The sequence below is a fragment of the Aythya marila genome (assembly GCF_965140915.1).
Source record: "Aythya marila genome assembly, chromosome: 8".
NCBI classification, from domain to species: Eukaryota; Metazoa; Chordata; class Aves; order Anseriformes; family Anatidae; genus Aythya; species Aythya marila.
The window spans coordinates 17,383,678-17,405,583 of record NC_139049.1 but is presented as its reverse complement, the minus strand read 5'-3'; the positions used below and the strand labels follow the sequence as shown (position 1 = coordinate 17,405,583).

Sequence of the window (21,906 nt, the reverse complement as noted above, 5' to 3'; positions counted from 1 at the left end):
AGGCAGCTGGGGCTGCAGGCATGAGACGTAGTTATGCTGGAGGAGAATTTCTTTAGTCTGTCATTCTCTTCTACTACAGGCTAGTAATTGCCTGCTACAGGAGTGAGTTCCTTGCTCCACTGGATGACAAGCAAGTGCAGGAATGAAAGATTGGTGCTGGAAGAGGAAGTTTGTTTAGGAATATATTGGGCTAGCAGCAGGCAGATATCAAAAGAAGAGGTAGGTTAAAACTCAGAAACTCCCGGGCAGTCACAGTGAGATAGGAATTATGGAGAGAAGCTGAGAGAAATACTTGTTAAATATCAAACCAAGTGAATAATCCCTCTGGTGAGTGGTAGAGAAGCTCTGAGGTTGGCAAGGACATAGTTAAAATACTCTGCTAAAATAACGTGGTAATTCATCACTGCAGAAACCAAAATTCCTTGTTGGCAAATGTTGGAATAAGCGTGGGATATAGTCAATATATTAAAAGACCAGTGGATGGCAGCATATTTTTACTACCAAAATAGGGGGTTGTCATGCCATATGCTTTGGCTGCAGCCCATATGCTGACTAGAACACCACATGTCCCAAGAATTAATCCATGTTATGACTGATAAGCTAGTACCAGCTGCAAAGATTTGTGCTTTTTGTGTCATTGTTTTTTGCTGAGACAGCAGTGACCACTGCTGTAGCTGTCCCACACTGAGTCATGTGGGAGATGAGCAGCGTGTTTTATAAAGATAGGAGTGAAAGGCAGAGATAAAAAAAAAGAAAGATAAAAATGCGTATAGCGTCATGATCAAGCTGTATGCACCTTCTGAAAGTTTATAAAAATATTTCATGGAACAAAAACTCAGAAGGTGAGGTCTAAAGAATCCCTCTTAGAAGTAGAAGCTCTGATATTTAGTGTGTTGTTAGTCTTAAAGTAATTGTTCTGGTTCTGCTATGAAGCTGATGATTTCTTCTCAAGTTAGGAATAAAAGTGGTAGACTGTAAAGAAAATAAATCTCTTGAGATAGAAAATTCAAAAGTGAAAAACTGAGTACCCATTCAAGGTATAGCATAACACCCATCCAGCCAAAAACTGGTGAGCCTGAAGTAGTTAAAGGAAATACTTGTTTGATAATTAAACTTCAGAAAAGCCACATTCTTGTTCGCCATGTTTATTCACTGTAAGTGAGAAAAATCTTGACAAGTCATAATAGATTTGACTTACTAACATACGTGCTATCTATATTCCTTGCTTACATAAATTTCAAATGAGAAAGAAAAATCTTTTAAAAGAACAGTTTATAAATTCATTTGATAGAATAAACTTGTGAAAGCTGCAAGCCTGGAAAAAGCTTTCTTTCTTTCTCATGTTTTCTGAAGCAAAACACTTAATGTAAAGCACACCTGAACATCTGACTTGCATACACCTCAGGGGTTTTCTATGTAGTCTTCACTAAAGTGTGCTTACTAAATGTTTCACTGTACCAGAGCATGAGTTCCTCCATCAGCTTCAAAACCTGTGAACTAGATAGTCATTGTAAACAACGCTTCTGTAAAAAGGGCATTTCAAATACAAAAAGAAGAGGGCAGTAGCAGTCACGTTTCTTTGGGAGACATTACACTGCATTTGGTTCTGACATGTTTACAAAGAGCAGCACACAAAAAGCATGGTAACCATTTCAATTATTTGAAGCTCTTTAGTTTTTTAGAGCATTTGTAAAAACAGGTCTAATTATATCAGTGATATTTGCATAATTAAGTTTGAAACAAATCCTTTCGTTGGTGATAAATGCACTAAGAACTGAAATATATTAAGACAAGCTATTCTGTTTGTCAACTTGTCAGATGTGTGCTGAAGCTTCCCCTTCTAATTATAAGTACAGCACAATAGATATTTTAAAATTAACATAGAAGCTGGAATGTTTTTTCAATTGTAGCTCACTTCATCTGAGATGATTACCATGAGAAGACATGAAAAGAGAACAGGAACAAAAGCAGTGATTTATAGACGTTCTAATTTTTCACTTAGAAACTCTTCCACGCTATCTGTATTCCACTTGAGGATGCTCAGTTCTTCTGCAATGTTCCCACTGTCGTCCAGCAGCTTTAGTACAGGGTCAGAACCACGCACGTACTGAAGAAAGAAACAAGCCAGTTACTCTGGGTTGGGAAATGTATTCTCCATTTTAAATCCCTCCCCAGTTTATTTAAATCAGTTTAAGACATCAAATCAAGAATAGAAAAAAAGTCTGAATGAGTGACACCATTAGTTTAAGAGCAGTAAATGTTTCTTTAAGATCTGGAGTAGAGTTACTTGCCCTAAATAAAATGGGTAAAAAGCAGCTTTTTAACATTTAATGTTAAAGAGAGGACGGCGGAAAAGCAAGTCAAAAAGAGATGCATGTTTCTGTCAGAAATATCTACTTGTTCTCCTTGGCCCACCACACAAACTCACACGTGCAGTGAGATAATGCCATGCACCTTGTGTTGAACGAAGGTATCATACTTCAACTGTTTTAAGTTACTAAATCTTGATTTTTGAATCAAGCAGCTAAATGATTCTTTAATCAATAGATTATTTTTTTTATCCACTTTAGAATTCTCTGGCCAATTTAACAGTGCAGAGTCTGCCTATAGGCTTAGCTAGTAACATAATACTTGTGAAAACTGAGTCCCCAAATACGTAATGCAAATAAAAGCTTTTAAGAGCACTGGAAGGATCTAGCCATTTAAGTTTATAGAAAACAGGAGTTCACTAGGAGTATTTTACTCTACCCTTTTACTGACCTAACCTTAGTTGGTTTCACTTAATGCAGCTAGCAGCACCTCTAATTGTTTTTCTGAATTTCTTGTAAAATAAATACCAGACCCACTTGCACATTTTTTCCTGGTAGTGCTCCATACCAATTGTAGGCTAGGCTGCTTTGATGTTCAATACAGCTACAGTTTAAAATAAAAATGAAACATTCATACATGTAGAAGGAGAGAATGAATGCTTTTGAAAGAAATTGGAGGGCACACAGACATGAATACATGAGACAGACAGAGAAAATCTGTTTTAGATGTAATCTGCTGCTGAGAAGACAAATCACTTATTGCAGCCATGCATAAGTATGAAGCGACTCCAGATGGTGCCATTTGGTGAAGAGAGATGGGAGCACAAGGATGTGAGAATCGAGATGTGTATCTGTGAAGCATGCTGGAAGTTCATGTAGGATTTCAAGAGGAAGTTTTACACTAGATCCTCAAATCAAAAATTGCTTGAGCTTAAGGCAGTACAGCTTATGTGATGTTACCTATGCACCAGTCATAAGAAACATCACTCAGCATACTCAGTTGTCTAAAGCTGGATGTTTGAAGACTAAAAAAATAATCTAAGATATACTGAGGAAGATCTGAGAGAAAGGAGAAAAAAATAAAAATCTCTGAATGTATGGAAATGGCAGCTCCAGCAGAAGATGAGGGAAAAACAGAATGAGGAAAAAAGGGAACTGAAAGCATGGCAGAACAAATCAACTAAACACAAGATATCAACAGTCAGGTCAGAACACAAGCATTCCTCACATTCTTTTAACATCTGTTTTTACTTAAGGGTTCCAATATACTTTTTCTTGGATTTAAACAACAAACAAACCTGAAAAAGCCCCATTGACAACAAATAATTGGTACTATTTACTTAGCAATAAGCCAATTAGTGCTAGCAGCAGAAACTTGTAAAGATTTATACTGGCAAAACAAATATACATCCCCTCCTGAAGGATGATTTGATCAGCAAATAAGGAACAATCTACAAAAGGTCTGTTTCTACTACATTTAATTCTTCTTAGTATACATCCCTCCTCCCCACACCCTCAAAAACTAAAAAAAACTTAGGTTACTACTCACTTTGATTTGCAGTCCCCTGAAGAGTTTTGGCTTATCACTCCTGACAAAAGCTAGAGTTTGGAGAAAAGAAAGAGAATCAAAACTTTTCCACCTGCACGGAGTAAGTTTATATTCAAGCTAGTATTCTCTTAATTATTTCTTTTGGAATGAGGCTTTAGAAGGTAGTTTCTAACAGTAAAATTCTCAATATCCTCAAAAAACTAGTAATACTAATACTATACGTAAGGAAAACCCTAATTTGGCTAGTATTCCAAACTAGCTTATTTGCTTGAGATTTCATTGAACATTAGTGCAAACATTAAAAAAAAAAATCTATCTGCATGTACAACTGACTAGTCTTCACAAGCCCAGCCTGTGTATACGCAGATGAGAGGGAAACTGTTAGTGTTATCAAAATCTGGCTGAAGCTTTGTGAGGGAGGCTAAATATGAAACAAACACCATCAGCAGACTGCACACAAGTTGCAACAGTGTGGGTGAAAGGGCACAGAGGAAACTGTGGGCAGAGGTGTTATTCTTGCACCCAAGAATGATTTTGTCTTAGAGATCTCCAAGATTGCATGTCGAAAAACAGCAGGAAATCAAGAATAGGAAATGAGAAGTTGGTAACTCCTCTGCTCTTAAACCTGATTGCCTTTAGGGATTTCAAGAGGGACTCTATGGCCTGTCATGTAGCTACACAGAGAGAAGTTCAGGTTTGAACTATGCTGCTGATGGACAAACTCTTCACTTGCAGGGCTTGTCAACAAACAGCAAGTGCTGATAGCAGCACAGTTCCCATATCCCTATGGCACAACACTGTCCTTGTGGTAACGTTAACTTTAAAAATAATATTCACAATATGACTTATTTCAGGGCAAAGTGTGAGCATACTCCTCTACTTCTGTCGTGGTTTAACCCGACTGGCAGCTAAACACCACGCAGCCGTTCGCTCACCCTCCCCCCTCCCTCTCTGGGACGGGGGAGAGAAATGGAAAGTGAAGCCCGTGAGTTGAGATAAAGACAGTTTAATAAGACAGGAAAATAATAATAACAATAATAATAATAATAATACAATGATAATAATAGTACTACTACTAATAATATGTACAAACAAGTGATGCACAATGCAATTGCTCACCACCCACTGACCGATGCCCAGCCTAACCCCGAGCAGTCCGGCCCCCTCCCCCAGCTAGCCACCCCTATATATTGTTTAGCATGACGTCAGATGGTATGGAATACCCCTTTGGCTAGTTCGGGTCACCTGTCCTGGGTCTGTCCCCTCCCAGCTCTTGCTGCACCCCCAGCCTGCCTGTTGGCAGGACAGAGCGAAAGGCTGAGATGTCCTTGGCTTGGTATAAGCACTGCTCTGCAACAATTAAAACATCGGGGTGTTATCAGCACTCTTCTCATCCTAAGCCAAAACACAGCATTCCACCAGCTACTAGGAAGAAAATTAATTCTGTTCTAACTGAAACCAGGACAACTTCCAAACACTTTAGCCTAATGAATATCTCAGTTCTAAAAGTATTTCAAATTTTAGTCTTTATTTCTCCTTCTTACACTCCAGTTATGCTCCAGGCTGAATGTAGTATCTGTACTGACATCAAGTAGAGCCAGGATGCTCCCATGGTATCTCAGCAGAGTCTCCCCAAGCATGCACGCTGTCAGTATGGATTGACTCTTGCAGAGGTGCTGGCTGCATGTTAAGTTGCTTTTTCAAGGTTAGGCAGCAATGAATCTCTCGTGAATTGCAGGGCATCCAGCTGGTGTGTGAAGATGACTGAAGTTCAGTCCTCAGGACTGAAGTTGCATGCTGCCTTGTGAAATGCAGTACTTTCCTCAGTAATTGTAAAGATGTTCCCTGACACCTTTATACCTCTCTTTGAATTACTGAAGACAGTTACCTTAACATTTCCTCAGTATGTATATACAGTGACATTTATTTTCTTCCCTCTTCCCCTGTGCTCCTGGTATAGATCAAAACCATATACTCTGCCTGCTGCACCAACCACTACACGGCATCAACTTTTTTTTTTTTTTTAAAGGTGCAATAAGCTCCTAGCTACAGTTGATGCCCAAAGGGGGAAAAAAATGCTTCTGTTCTTTCTGTAGAACTGTACTCTGTCATGTTGCATGCTGTACTCATGTAACAATTTCAAATAGCACTAAATAACCACTACTTGCTCATACACCAGAGTTCAGCTCTGATTTAAACTCACAGACTCATTTTCAACTTCAGTGTTTCTCACGTCCTTTTGAGTTGTTAGTTGTCTTGGCTGTCAGTAGTAAAATGCAAAAAAAAAAAAAAAAAGGCAAAGATGTTTCTCAAGTCCACAGCAGACTGAACTATTCCATGGGGATTTTTCCCCAGTTTTTTCAATTTAAATCTAAAGCTGACATCACTGTCTAGGACTTCATATGGAAAGGAGGTTTAAAGAAGCATTTAGTGTATTTAATTGCCCAACTTACAGAGAAATGACAAGATAACACCATAAAGTCGATAAAGTTTCAGAAGCAAATCTGGACTGTGAAAGTCAATTATATTCAAGAATAGCCTTCAGGGGTTAACTCAGGTTACAGCACTTTAAGCTTTCAGCAGGCGTGAGGACTTGTTAATTGAGTGACAGATGAAAGCTCATTTGGACATGAGTGGTTACTCCCTGGCTGCAGTGTCAGAGAGAACAAGCTCGCATGAAATGTGAACAGAATTAGGGGGAAGCAGAAAGTATTCTGTAGTCTGTATTACATTTTGTCACTTTAAAAGCAGCTATTGCACACTCATATCAATGTCAAATGTCTAAATCTTCTGAAAGCTGAAGCACTACAGAACGTTTTTCCTGAAATTTTAGACAGCTAGAACAAAATCATTTTCTGTTAATGGTATATTTATTTCTAATGTTCATCACAGTGATTTTCTGCATTAGTCACTTGAATTTCTATGATGCAACAAAGAATAACACTCACTATATAAATAACTTAATTTCTATATTCTCAGTTTTGGAAGCTAAATTGAGAAACTAGTATCCTGACGTGCATTAAAAATACTGATTATCCTGTCAAATGCTTTTTTTCTCGTTCACAAAATCATGCTCTAGGTTGAACACACAGATGCTGAGTCAGAGGCAGCTACAGTGCACACTGTGTGACATGCAGCTGCTTGCTTACCCTGTGAAACAGTGCACATGTACCACCTCTAGCACTGCCCCAGTTTCCCCCCTCTATCCTGACATTAACATTATTGCTTCCTACGAGCCTGTGTCTAAGGGCTACTTACACACCTTTACACCGGCATTTAATAGTTTGATGTTTAATACTAAAATCCTAGCTATCTTCCAATTTTCCTCTCCCTGTAGCAGCTTTACAAATAACATGCTGCCGAGAAAAAAGTATTTAATACATGGGTGAGTAGGAAAGGCATTTTGCACTGATTTCTGTAAGATGAACTCTGAGCTTGGTGCCATGACACTACGTTTTGGTGAATTAAACACCAGACTAGAAGTCAAAGCTGTTCTACTGCCTGCTTTGCAACTGTCCTGTCACATAATGTTAAGAAAATCACTTTACCTTGTGCTGTTATAAAACATGTGCAGTACCAAAGCACATGCCTTCTGTTTGAAGGCAACCCTGAGGTGAGCCTGCAGAGCATACATGATTGCCATCCAATCAACTACAACTAAAAGGTCACATTTCAGAGCACAAGACAGCCTATGAAGTTCTCCAAGGCTATCTAGTGCATGCACAAAAGGAAGAAAAGGATCAGATAAGTATCAACACTTCAAAGCCTACCCAGTACCACACTTTTTGCAAAGACAGGTACTACCTACCATTGAACTGTGCTTGTAAAGACCTAAGGTCTGCCTGTGAATACACTACAACAGAAAAAACACCGCTATTATTATGACATCCCCTTGTTTTGAGAAAGTCTGTGAAAACTAGTCTGTTGGAATTAAGACCTAGAATCCTAAATGGAGATTACTGAAAAACTGAAGTATTGCTTATGCCCAAACTGCAAATCTATGTATATGCCTGCACACGCCTGTGCTGCTGTCTCTGAGATAGGATGTACTGCAAGAAAACTTCCTGACCCCAAAGGGACACAACTCCACATCTCACCATACTAAGCTAAAGGTATGCTAAAGGCATTAGATAAATAAGTCCTAAAATTTATGAAAAAAGTTGACTATCTACTTCTAAGGACATGATCCAGATTACCAAGGATGACACACGGAATAATTCACATTATTTAGTTTCCTGCTTTAGGAGAAAAGATCTGCTTGATCTGTAATTGGAAAAATCCAAAATGTTATTGGAGAAAAAATTAAAAATCCATCTGTTAATACTGGAATGAGAGTCAATATGCATTAGCAGTAAGATCTCACACTAGTCTTCAAACAACTATGCACACAGCCGAGCACTTTTAACCCTGTCTATCTCCACACACATCAGAATAAACGTAATGGCCTCAAATCAGAAAGACCTGGGGGAGATTTAAAAAACTTACTGTCCCTATCACATCAGTTTCAGATTTTAGTGCTAGGAAAGCACAAGTCATAACTAGCCAAATCTTCAGCATCATGTCAACAATAAATAAGAAAAATGTTACAAGTCTTTTAATGATGCATTTTCATGTTTCACATATTGAAATATTCCTACTAGGAAGCACATGAGTTATTTTTCAAAAGACTAATATTTTAATCAAACCATGCTACTGCATGGTACTTTGTGCAACTTCACAGTATTTTAAAGTTCAAAACTAAAAAAGTAAATGTGTTACAGGGAGTAACTGAAGCAAGCTACTACTAACACATGAGATATGTAACATACAAGAGTAGCAATGCTAGAGGCACTTCTAAATCTGAAGTATTGATTTAGTTTGTATGTTTGTAATCATCTGTTTTACAAAAGATTATGAGATTATGATAAAAATGCAGGTCTCCTACCACAACATTCTACATTTCTTAGCAAGAGTTTAACTAACTTTTTTTTACAAAACGCAAGACTTAAGATGACTGGACCTTTCTGAAGTTCTTTGACCAATATTTAAGAATTAGAGAGAAAAATAACCCGGAAATAAGTGGCCTTATGTGAAAGTACAGCCCCATAACACATTGCATGTCATTTGCTAAAAGAATCCCCTCACACTTGGGGAACTTGAGCAGTACAACAGAGTGCTTGCTGCATCTCTGAAGTGAGAGGATCTAATGTGGTCGCGTACTGCATGGTCTTTGGATGAAGGTCTTTGTTACATCTACTGGGAGCACATTCATTGTCTAACTAAGGGAGTCATACAGTGAGAGGTGAGAATTACTCTCCTGATGAACAAAGACCATGCCAAGATGTGAAAGAAGTGGTCAATGAAAGAAAACCACCCAGCCTAATACAGTTTTTGTTAAACATTCTGGAAAGAACATAGGAGTCTAGATTGTCATCTCTTATCTCATTGCGAACAGAACAGCGCTGCCACTGAAAAGTCAACTTAAAATAAATACTCTAGGTCAATCACTGGCCCACCTAATTGTGTGTTCTATTGCAGGGCCTCATCTTTATGCATGTCATTCAAAAACTGTTACATTTTCTGTGTTAGCTGGTATAAGATATTGCTTCATCTATGAATCTTGCCACTTTTATTTTCAGTGCTCTACTTTGATGGATTGATAAATACTTAAGAGCTCGTTTATAAAGAACAATTTGAAAACATATAGTATAGGAATTAATTTTACAGTACAACATTTATAATGCAGCAATTTCTTTTTAAGGGAAACACAACAGGAAAAATGTTTCAATACAGAAACATTTCAGTAGGACATGATGTTGGCTGGAGTCAGACTATCACATTTACCTTTTCGTTCCAACCTATAGCTCAAAGAGCACTGTTACAAATTCACATCCATAATAACAGTTGGGAATGTCTTTAAGTTTGCTACATTCAAATGGACATGGAGATAACATGGTTACCTGTACTAACACACTTAGTTTCCCTACACACCCTTCAGTAGTACAAACCATTTAATTTGATCTTGTTTTGGTGTTTTAAAGAGTGGGAAACAAAAAGTATCTTTCCTCTAGCCTTGTGGTCAAGTAACAGAACTGTGTGTAGGTAGAGGCGGTAGAAGGAGAATCTAAAGCAGCATAACTTAGATTAATTGCAACCTGGTTTAAAATTCTTTTATTTCTTGTTCATCAATCAGCCTTCAAATGGGGTGATATTAGTACTGGCCATGATAGATGGGGATGCGCTTTTTGTGCATTTTTATTTCTAAAGCTAGATCAGTCTTTTTTTCTTTATGTCCAACTGATATTAAGTACAGTATTCGGAACTTCATTACTGAAAAAAGCACTGCTGTCACCTAAGCTCTTTCCCCGTTTATAACAAAATTCCAGGTTGAAATTTATCATAGAGGTTTTTCCTGCAGCTTCCTCCCCCCACACACTGATGGTATTGATTTTCCTTCTACACTGCTGTATTCTATTCACTTTAGTTGATTATCATTATCCACTGACAAAACAATTATACCGCAGGATCTGTGAAAAGAAAGTAGTTCCATAAGCACGCTATATAATTTAATCTATCAATTACTGGAGACCAGTTTCATGAGTCTCAGGTCAATGCAACTTTCCTGATGTAATATATGAAATTTATGACTACTCGTAGAAGCACTTAAAAGCGCATTTTGTCATTCGGCTGTGACAGTATTTCATATTTTAAAGAACAGTGTTGGCTTTACTTACCCTGGACTTGAGGGAACCTTCCCAATTTTCATCCACATACTTCTAGGACAGCTCCTGCATAAAGCTGTAAGAATATATAAAAGCTATTAGTAACATTAAAAATACAAATTATTAGTTTATTTATTTATCAATTTGAGGATCAATATCAAATATTTAATCTATTTGTCTTTGAGGAAAGCATAAGGCTTGACTAAACTTGATGCTTCTCTTGGATGGCAATCACTAGAGTCAGCTATGCAAGGTATTCAAAATCAATGTGATTAAAACCAAATATGAGTTCATTTCAATTCTTTAAAATGTAGTATCTAAATTAAAAAAAAATATGTATTAATCTTGTGTATTGCTACATTTTTAAACTTTTTTTTTCTGCATCATGCAATTCATTCTATAGCTTGCTGCATCTTAAATATAAATTAGTAACAGATTTTTCCTGCTACTAAAAGAGAACTTCATTCTGTAAAGCTAGGCATTTAATAGGAATGGTTGTAAATTCTTAATACAAATGGTTGTCAATTCTGTTTTCCAAATCACATGTGAAGCCCCTACTGCTTGTAGGGGAGCTAACAGTTAAAAGCTTAATTATTTATTTATTTTTTTTTGCTTCAATTCATTTCATTCCGTATACAATTAAGACCTCTGCTCTTATTTTAGATGGTGCTTTTATAACAAATGTGCAAGTTCAGACATGGAAAAACACAACTGTTCTGAAATGAAGTAAAATTCATATTTGATTTAAAATATGAACTGTGGATACATGGAATCGAAAATAAGCTTTCACTATGAAATGTAATGAGCACCTTTCTGAAAAAGGAGTGACAAATCATAAAAGCAAAGCAGACAACTGAAATCTCAAAGTAAGACAATTTTATTAAAACTTCATCATCCATCTGTGCAGGCACTATGGATGGTCAGGAGTACATCTGCATTTCAGAATGCGCATCTTCTGAATTTAGGTTCAACTCATTATTTGTCTAAATACACATGATTAGAACATGAAATACTCCAATCATTTCCAAGGAAATTATGACTTCTTGCCTGACCTGAACAGATCACTAATCGTTACTTCTACAGGAAATGGAACTAAAAATACTACGTTGCATTATCTGTTTAGCACAGTATCCCAGGACCTCAACTACATTCATATTTTTCAACTAAATGTTAGATTTAAGATAAAATATTTGACTGTTAGAACCTAGTACTGCTATGAAACAACACTTGAGAGATTAAAAATACCATTTCTGAAGCTTATTTTTCACCCCAAAATAAAGATTTTCATCTTAAAAAAGAACTGATTAGAATCTCAGATACCAACCTGCATAATTAACTCCCTCTGGACTTAAACCATGAAAGTCTGAAGATGGAGGAGTTACAAAGATGGAGAAAATGTTGAACAGTGAGATTCTGAATTTCTCTTAGCCTGTCTCCATTCATTATTCTTTTAAAAACATTTATATCAGCAATCTTAGATTCAAATATTAGTTTGTATGCTCACTAAGGCCCTGAACAATGATACTGGTTCTGTGTACTGACAGTTACTTTATGCTAATTCTTGATAGAAAAATGCAATAGACATAAAAGATAAGACATGCTGTTAACTAATTATTTTCTATATGTGTACAAAAAAATAAGTACACCAAATGGTAATAGAGCATTTTTGACTTCTCATTACTGCAAATAATTCTTCCAGTTTATTTCTTCCTTTTAAACAGGGATTTCTATGGAAGCAAGATCACTGCAGGGATCTAAGATGTATAGGACATACTGTAATTGCAAAATACTCCCATTTTGTAACTCCTATCCAATAACTGATAGAAATAAAGTTTAGCAAAGAAAGCAGCTCAAGCAGTGATGCCTGCATTTTGAGCTTATAACTCTGCCGTAATTGAAGCCCAACTGTGCTGCTACTAAAAAGTTCAGATTCATGCTGGCACAAACAGCTGCTCTCTAGATGGCTAGACAAGAAAGTAAAATAAATTGACTTTATTTGTAACTCTAAACAAAGGTGTCTTTTGCACGAAATGCAGGTTTATTTGCATCACTTAGAAAGCCCACAACAAAAAGGATACTTGTTCACATCTCCTACTGCTAGTACCCCATCATGGCCAGAGCAGATGTCCACCAAACTCCCTTGCAAAGGCATTTCCTGTGCTCAAGCATTCCCAAGAATGACATGTATCACTCAGCGCAGAGGCACACAAGTATGACGAGTCAGTACATTACACAATGCTTAACTTGTAAGTTGGTTCATTTTAAAATAATGCTTCACTTGTTTTAGCGTTCATGAAAGTGAGTTTAGTACTGCAAGCAATGAAAGAAAGACTCTCTAAACGATTACTGGTGTCCATTTTGGTGTCTCAAATAAGTACTGTTATGATTTCCATGCTGACTCATGTCTGTATCTATAAAAATCTTTGCTTTTTTTAAAGCATTCTAACAGGATGCTTTCGAAGGCTACTGTGACAAAGGCTGAATTTTTCCCTCATCTTCTACAAAGCTATAACTTGAGTTAAATTTCATTCAAAAGCTTTTTTGTAAGCACATGAGTAGCTGATGTAATAAGGATGGCTCTTCACTACTGAGAGGGGGGAAAACACAAAAACACACCATCATGCCCAATAGAGTGGTAATTATAAGATAATAAAACACCACTTATGTAACAACAGTGTTAGGTAAAAATATTTTGTAAAAATAGTTGTTCCATTAACATTAGTGGTCCAACTAAAATAGGTGTTCAATTAACAACAAGGAACCTTGACTTAGGTGAAAGAAAGTAACATTTCTCCTGGTATTTAGAAGGGAATTGAAGCTATTTCTACAAGACAAAGTTCCAGCAATGGTTCATTTATCAATAGGTACTGTACCATAACCATAATTACTCAGACTGAAAATTCCAAAAAAGAAAAATTACGTTCCTGCTATGCAGCTGCCATAGAACCGTTGGTGTTTACAACCAAGTAAATCAAATCAAATAGAACTGAAAAAATTGTACTTAACAGAAACTGCTCCTTGATCATCATAATATGGTGTTACAGTGTAAGTGACAACAAAGTCTTGTAAAATACCTTAAGTTATTCCCTATATTTTCCATACCAGTTTCTTCCAGTTACTGACTGAGCCTGACCCTGCAGAGGTTATGAAGTGTCACTCAACTTGAATTTGTACTGCTGCTTATGATCAGCTAAAAAATTCTAGTACTGTCATGTCTTAAACATGCAATGAAATGGGTTGTTAAGATAATGCCAGACACTGGTAAAGAGCTGTCTTACGGTACCTAGATTCATTCTGGTATCTGCATATTTTCGTCTCCCAATATCAAGGGGTTTACAAACTAATTAAGCTCAGAGAACAATCAGTGAAAAAAAAAAAAAAAAAGCATATGACTACTGCCAGAACTCTGGAATTTTTACTCTCTTAGGTTCAAGACAGTCTTCCACTACATATTTACCAACAATTAATCTCTTTCCGAATGCAAAAAAAAAATTGCTCTTATGAAATTAGATATTTTCATTTCATATTACTATATAAGCAGATCTGCCAAAGACACCTACCTCCCTTGCCCCATATCAACTCATGCTATTTTTGACTTTCCTTTAGAGTCAATAAAACTTGGGATAATTGCTGTTATTCCTATTGCCCACAGTTGCTTGGTACATACAAGACAGTATTGTTATAAAATAGCGCATGTGATTTTAGAATGCATGCAAGTTAATTTTTATTTTATTCTCCAGAAGAAGCGAAACAATAAATTAATAGTTAGTGTTTGTGACCTCATTTCTCAGGAGAGCAAACAGGAGAGACTTTGGTGCAAGTTTCTTTTGGTCTTTCCTAAACTCTCGTAACTACCAGTTCAATTGTACTTCTTTTTGTTTTTACTAGAAAATTCAATTAGTTAAGATAAAGAAATATACACCAACATGTGAAGTATTTAAACTTCTGTGAGGGAGGGAACTCAAGATATTTGTATGGACAGTTAGTTTTCAAAATTATTCTAGTCTTCACCTTCTCTCAAGACAGAAAATTGACAAGAATCTGTGGGTTAAGAGAGCAGCAGCCAGCAAGTCTCACTGCCAGGAGCATTATCAATTAATGTTCTGTAATGCAGAAAGCCATTAAAGTCATTGCTACACAAAGATCATTTTGAAATGATGTCATAGGTAAATTTAGCTACAGAGACTCCTCTCATTCACAACTTATTATCATATGAATGAAATGTCTAACTAAATAACAGCTTGTAAACAAAGAATCAAATAGTCAAAAAAGTGTTACATATGACTTACTGCTATTCCTGTGACTAGGGGTATATAGTACAGCATCTGTGTCTGTATGTGTGTGTGTGTATATATATATACTATATATAAAGTATATATAGTATAGGCATATTCCTCTGAACACATCTGTTCTTCTGAAGCAGAATTTAAATTCTTGTTTATTTGTAGGAAAATAAATTTTTCAGCTTTGGTGCTAAACAAGCTCCTCTATGCAGTATTGTGTAAACATTTCTGTACTTTTCAGCCAACAACCCAGAAGCCCACAAACAACTTCTCTTCCGACCAGATCATGATTGTTAACTTTGCTCTCTGAAATGGTCTTGTGCAAGGTCAGGTAAACAAGAGATCTGAAACAAAGGTGTGAGAGAGAAAGTGCAGAAGTTGAGCAATGAGCAGTTAAATAAATTTAGACCTCTGCAGAGCTACAGTGGAGGCACAAAGGCAAAGTGGAATAGAGAATAAGGGTGCCAGAAGAAGGGCTCCTACATACACGTGCCTACTTGAACCTAGTAAATAGGTCACATTAAAAAGTAGACAGAGAACAGTTTTTAAGCTCCAACTTTGAAATATGCTGTTTAACTTCACTACATAACTATCTACTTGCTTCTATAAGTAAAATCCCTAAATCACTCTTTTACTGTTGAGAATCTCTGCTTTTATTAGAACAGAAAGCATCTTAGGAGAGCTGCAAATAAAACAACGAGAACAGAAAACAACTATTTACTTGACTTTGTGCATTTAATTTATTTGGAAACTGCACTTTTTGAAGTTGTTTCAACAAATGTGGAGTTAATCATTTTATCTAGATGTGTACCCAGATGAAGCAGGTCAGACTTAATTAGCTAAACTTATACCATTCCTCAGCACAGGTGCACATTAACAATTGTAACCCACATTTAGCAAATTAACCTTTATTGTTTCCCTCACATCACCTTTTTCACTGCTGAGTCTATTTATAGAGAGCTCTCCCAGCTGTAAGGCTTTCCTGCTACAGATAGATGGATGACTTGAATCTTAGTTTGTCTGAAGAAATGAACCTTCCATGAAAGTGACCCAAACACAAGAAGGTAAGTTTCTCTTGGGCAGAATAATTCATTTTACATTTCAGAAATATCTGAGTTATGTATATTGTTATATCTAGTAGAAGTTGGGCAAAAAATAATATTAAGAAGTCTGTGTGTACTTCAAAAGGTATGCGCAAGGACTACTGTATCAACGTGTACCTTGTTTTACAGTGGAATCACACGCTAGAAATAGTAACGTGCACCTGAAGTAAGTTTTCTGTCTATGCCGTACATTTTAATGTCTGAAACTTCCTGTCCAACTTTTGCTTACAGCTGATGTAACCCTGCAAACTGCACAGCATTATGCTATTAGAAATACTTAACAATAGAAATTTAAAATGCTAAGTTCAAGGTGTTAGTATGCAAAATATATTTCAAAGCTCTTGTTTACAAATATTAATGATTTTTAAGGTTTGTTGCAATCCTGCACAATGCAGCTATGACATTTAATGGATTGCAGATTTCATCCCAGTATTAATTCTTAAAATCCATTTGGATTTTAACACATTCTTGAGATAAATCTAAGATAACAATTTACAATTAATGGAATATGCTTATAGCTACATTTGAAATGATCACACAGCACAAGCGAAGCTGCAGATGGAGTGCAGCTATTTTCAGCTACTGTAAAATATGGACAATCTCTCCTGCTACTACAATTTCACGCACAGTTAGCTTCACCTCCATTTCATCCTTCTGTGTTTTACACACCAGCAGCACTCTGCATCTGACAGACTGAGGCTTAAAACTTGCAGCTGTCTAAAGCAATACTGTTTAAGCTAGCTTCTGAATTAGTCTGCAGCTGAATACAAAATCTCTAGAAGAGGAGAAAATAACCAAAAGAATTTTTCCATTTTACCTACAGTAAAGTTATGAAGCAATTAAAATATTTCATTGGACAGATGGCAGCGGAATTTAAGACGTAGTGGGAGACAGGGGCGCCTTGCAGGTATTTTCAGCACTGATAATTCTCAGAATACTGGACCAGTAACAAGATGAGGATTAATAAATATCTGTCAAGAATATAAAAGAACTGAACCCCACAAACATACCTCATACAGGGTTGCCCTGATGCTACTCAGCACGAGGTATTTTGGGACTGTGCACAGGTACTTCACAGGTCATTTTTGAAAAGCAGTGATGCTGCATAAAGATTCTCAGATACACATGCTATTCCCCCTTACCTTTAATTTTAAATTCTCACTTAAAACACGGGTGCAAGTCATGCAATGTAGTACTTTTTACATTTCTAACCTTTGCTACATACTTTTAAGGAGAACTAACTGTGTACCCCAAAGTCTGTCCTGGAACTATCTAATAGCATGCACGTCTGTTTTTAACACAGATAATCAGCATGCTGCTACATGATGGTAATAAGTATCTGCTCACATAATGAACAAGCTAGGTGATGTACTGTAATCGTGGTTCAGAAAAAAGGTTCATCTGTTTTGAGGATATTTGAGCATGTACTCACAGCACTAACAAAATCCAGAGCACCACGGCTCTAGAGCCCTGCAATATACAAGGCTGCTAATCAGCCAGTCAGATATCTTACATCTAGATGCAGCTTTTTAGTGTAAGATTAAAAAATTTCTTCAAGCAGAAAGGTAAGGAAAAACACTTAAGATTTTTAACATCTGTTCGCTCTTAACTATCAAATTTTCAGTAGAATAAAGATTTAAGAGTAAAATCTTAAGCCCAGATGCAGACACCTACAGGAAGCAGCAGTATGTTAAACCACAAGTCAATCCAAAATGTGATGATTCTGTATATAATCTGTTTAGATATTAATATTCATGCTCAAAACTCCCAATACTAATTTTCTACTGGCTAGTCTTCACAGGAATTTACTCTGTACAAGTTTCAAAAATGCAGTAAATATGAACCATAGATTTTCAAACAGTGGCTGTGCATGAATGTAATCTTACAAAGAATTCCACACTCTGAAGCAGTGTTCAAAAGAACGTTAGAAAAGATGCTGTGTTTTAGCACTCGACAATAATGATAGAAAAATCCAATATTTCAATACAGCAGGAAATTACTCATGTTTGCAACAAAGCACAAGCAAAAAATATGAAACTGAGTAACCCAACACAGCTTAGAAAAAGCAAACTTAGATTATACCATCTCTAGGCTCCTGTGAATACACAACAGATTCCAGCTCACTGCGAAGGAATATCTCAAACAACCTTGAGATTTCTTCCAGCCCTAAGGTTTTTCTTCTACTACATTTGGCATGACTGAAATGGAAAAAGTTTTAGGACTGCAAATATTTTTAATTTAACCCCTGATCATAAACAAGCACTTAATTAGTCTTACACAAAAGTGTGATTATCCACAAAAAGTGTGAAATCTAGGTCTGATTCCGGATAATCAGAAAAATATCTATCAATTTAAATTCTGTTCTTTCTTTGATCCAGCTTGGATTTTAATGCAATAATGTTTCCAATACAAAGTAAGTCACATATTTGAATGAATTACTAATAAATTAAGACAGATTTCTGTCCTCAGAACTTATGTTGACAGTAATGCAATACACCTCCTCTACTTTATTTCCCCAACAAATGACAACACAAATTATCCTGATCCACAGGTTCTTGTGATGTATTTTACATACACTGACAGAACTGTTATACAACTGTTTACATAAGCTGTAGGCACATTACCTGAACAAATAAAAGCACCTGCTTCTCGTGTGAGGACAGGAAGCCTTGCTGCTGCCACCACAACTGTTACTCACTGCAGCACACAACCACAGGGCAGTTGCAGACTATTTCCTATTTTTACATTCCTTTTAGTACGTTTCATTAAAATTTTATTTGCAGAGTTTTCAGCTTTTGTATGTGTGCATGCATAGATACATACATACGTATTTATAAGAACAGAAGCATTCTCCAGAAATTAAACTTGTCTCAGATCTCAAAAGACTTGCTTCTTGGTATTTAATGCATCTAAACACAGTAATAAGTGATTTTGTTAAAAACTCATAGGCACAGATTTATTTTTTAGTAATATGTCGAATTTAACTGACAGCAAAAGCCTGCTAGATTAATTCCATTGTGTCGGTTATTTAGCTATCTCCTAGTCATTACAAATAATTTCACCATCTCTTCTCCCCCGAGATCTCTACAGTCCTGCTGACTGTTCTATGCATTCTAGAGCACCCTTAAATTAAAGCGTATCTAAAAGCATGCATTCTTTTCACGAGTTCTGTAAAAATTCATTCTTGTTCAACACCTTAGTTAAGATAACTATTTACATACCCCAGTTAAAATAGAGGTCTTGCTTTAGCCTTTCTGATTGAAGTACAGCACAGACTCTTGAGCATTCATCCCAATCTTTCTGTTCTAACAGTGTAGGAGCTCAGCAGTCTTGTTTCTGTCACGTTCCTGCCCGTGCAGGAGTTCACCTGACGGCCGCAGCAGCCTCTTGTGCCTGGGGACTGAACAGTCCTGACCATCACACTGCATATGGGTCAGAGACCAACCAATAACTGTGATCAGCTGTTCCAGTCTCCTTCTCCTCTATTTTTGCCCTCTTCAAATCCCATACATCTTTCAATTCAAAGCAGCTGGACGCAGCTTCCAGTAGTCACTTTGCAATAGAAAAAGGCTGTCAAGAGAACCAAAGGTTCCTCTGCTCAGACCGGGACATTCCTGTAGGGCAGTAGGGCAAGTCTGCAAATCTAGACCATACATATATTGCATTTTCCTCTTCAGATTATAATCCAGATTCTCGCATATTTAGAGGTAAAAAATAATAATAATTTCTGCATTAAATTATTCTATAAAGGATTTAGTCTAGAACCCACCTTTCTGGTTTCCAGCTGAGCTTCTTCTTGGCAGCACTGCCTGCAGAATGGATCCAGCTGATTCAGATTGAACTGCCCGAGAAGGTTGCAAGAACTGCAGAGCAAGTTACTGGAGAAACCCAGTTCTCTGCAAGCTTCTGATGACAACTGTGCTCCATATACATATACCTGCAAATCAATACAACGTTGTATTTTAGTATTACATTAATTGTTTTAAAGAGGAAGCTTTTAAGTTCTTTAACAAGTAGAAAGAACAATTAATCTCTGGTGACCATTTTATGACACTACCTCATGGTCTGCTCATAAGTGCAAACCACCACCTTATTTTGAGAAACGGTCTTAAAACTAATAGTGACCTCTAGACATCACTCACAATGTGTATGTTCCAAAGTATCAGACCTGCTGCTTTCACGTGTACTTCTACAACTCCAGTGTCTTTCCATTGCTAGCTCCAAAGAAAGGGCAACAGAAAAAAACGGGGAATCAGCTGAAATCCACATGGGTATGCTTCTCTAATATGTGTTTTGGAAAACAATCTCAGTTGATTTCCTATCACTGAAAACACACTCAGAAAGTAATTATAACAGCCAAGCTTGGGAAAAGCTCAAGCAGGGAGTGAGGAAGTGGACCAAAGAACTCAACAACGCACACAAGTAGGGTTTTAATTTCATTTTTGCATTGTTACAGGAAAATCAATTACACGTTTTCTGTGTAGGACACCAGTTCTGTTTTTAGTGAGCAGCCAAAACACCTTTACCAACTATCCCAGCACTTCAGTAATATATTTGGTTTTTGCTTTCACATTCTTATTTCCCTACCCAGGGAAATATCACAGCCTTGCTTAAAGCCTTTCCTTCCAGCTGCACACTGGGAAGAGAAAAAGGGAGGGAAGGAACTGAGAGAGATGAGCTTCCCAGGCACTTCTGTCTGGGTGAATGATTTTGGGCAAAAAAACAACAGATCAAACTCCAGCAAAAGGATCTGCAGGCATCTCTGTGTTCAGAGGAGTAAGAGGACATCAACAAACAGGGGTGGATGATAATAGAGCAAGAGTCAAAAGAATTACGCTGGCCCAATAGAAAATTATAGAAGAAAACTTAAATTCCCTCATTCAGCAAATTGGACTTCACATTCACCCATAATGTAACATACATACAACGTGCCAAAGCTAAGGTAGAGAGAAAAAGCACTTTCCTCCCTCAAGCTGCCATCCCAGGGCCAAATAAAGGATGTGGCACTGATGTGACAACAAATTTTAAACATTAGGAATTGATGGAAAATATACAGGTACTGCATTACTGTTTCTGTATTTGCTAAAAAAAAAAAAAAAAAAAAAAAAAAAAAAAAAAAAAAAAGAGGAAAGAAATAAAGCACGTATGGAAATGCATAAAATATAGAAAAAGACCTTGAAATTATTATTTTATTCTGACAGGCAAAAAGCACTTTTTCCCACAGAACGCTGACAAATTCCTTTGCGCACATAACAGGAGGAAAGCAACAACGGGACCCAGCTGTACTGCACGAGAAGGAAGCAGCTGGGTGTCCCCGCTATTCTTCTTTATATTTTAGCACCCCAATTCCCGCACTGCGTTACAGCAACACCGCTAACTGTAGCGGAAGCCTCTCGGGGCCAGAGAACAACCGCCACAAACTGCCCCGAGCTCTGCGAGCCCAACCCGCCAACGGGCCGCGCCCCGTCTCCCACCCCGGGGGCCGAGGCGGGGAGCGCCCTGAGGGCCCCTGGAGCACCGAAGCGGCGGAAGCCCCGAGGCGGAGCAGCCCCGGCCCCGGCCCCGCTCACCGCCTGCAGCCCCAGCAGCAGCCCGAGCCAGCCGCGTTCCGCCGCCGCCGCCGCCATCTTGGGCCCCGCCCGCTCCTGCCAGCGTCGCCGGGGGCCCGCCGGAGGACCCCAGCCGGTGCGGGTGCCCGGATAGTTGCCTGATGGGGGAAAGGAGGAGGGGGCTACCTTCACACCGCTGGCACAGCGGGGAGGAGCGGCTCAGCCGGGGCTTTGCGCTGTCCCGGCCAGCTCGCTGTGCTCAGAGCCGCGCTCCCCGCGGGGTACACGAGGCGATCTTCCCCTCCTCAGACCGGCACTATGCGGGCAGCCCTAGAGCCGGGTCTTTTCTCCTTCCGGAACGCTGCAGCCGACCGGCGCACAGGCCCCTGGCAGCGGTGATTGACAGCGGTCC

General features: G+C 37.8%; 1 protein-coding gene across 1 annotated transcript; it reads right to left on the bottom strand.

Annotated features, from left to right (window-relative positions):
• Nucleotides 1-1,686: 1,686 nt before the first annotated feature.
• Nucleotides 1,687-21,641, bottom strand: SELENOF (selenoprotein F). The gene is made up of 5 exons (XM_082765892.1): nucleotides 21,516-21,641; nucleotides 19,715-19,882; nucleotides 10,572-10,635; nucleotides 3,859-3,908; nucleotides 1,687-2,107 (listed from the first exon to the last, which is right to left on the bottom strand). Exons 1-5 carry the CDS (start codon nucleotides 21,570-21,572, stop codon nucleotides 1,976-1,978), a joined length of 471 nt encoding a protein of 156 aa, XP_082622018.1. The 5' UTR covers nucleotides 21,573-21,641; the 3' UTR covers nucleotides 1,687-1,975.
• Nucleotides 21,642-21,906: the final 265 nt, after the last annotated feature.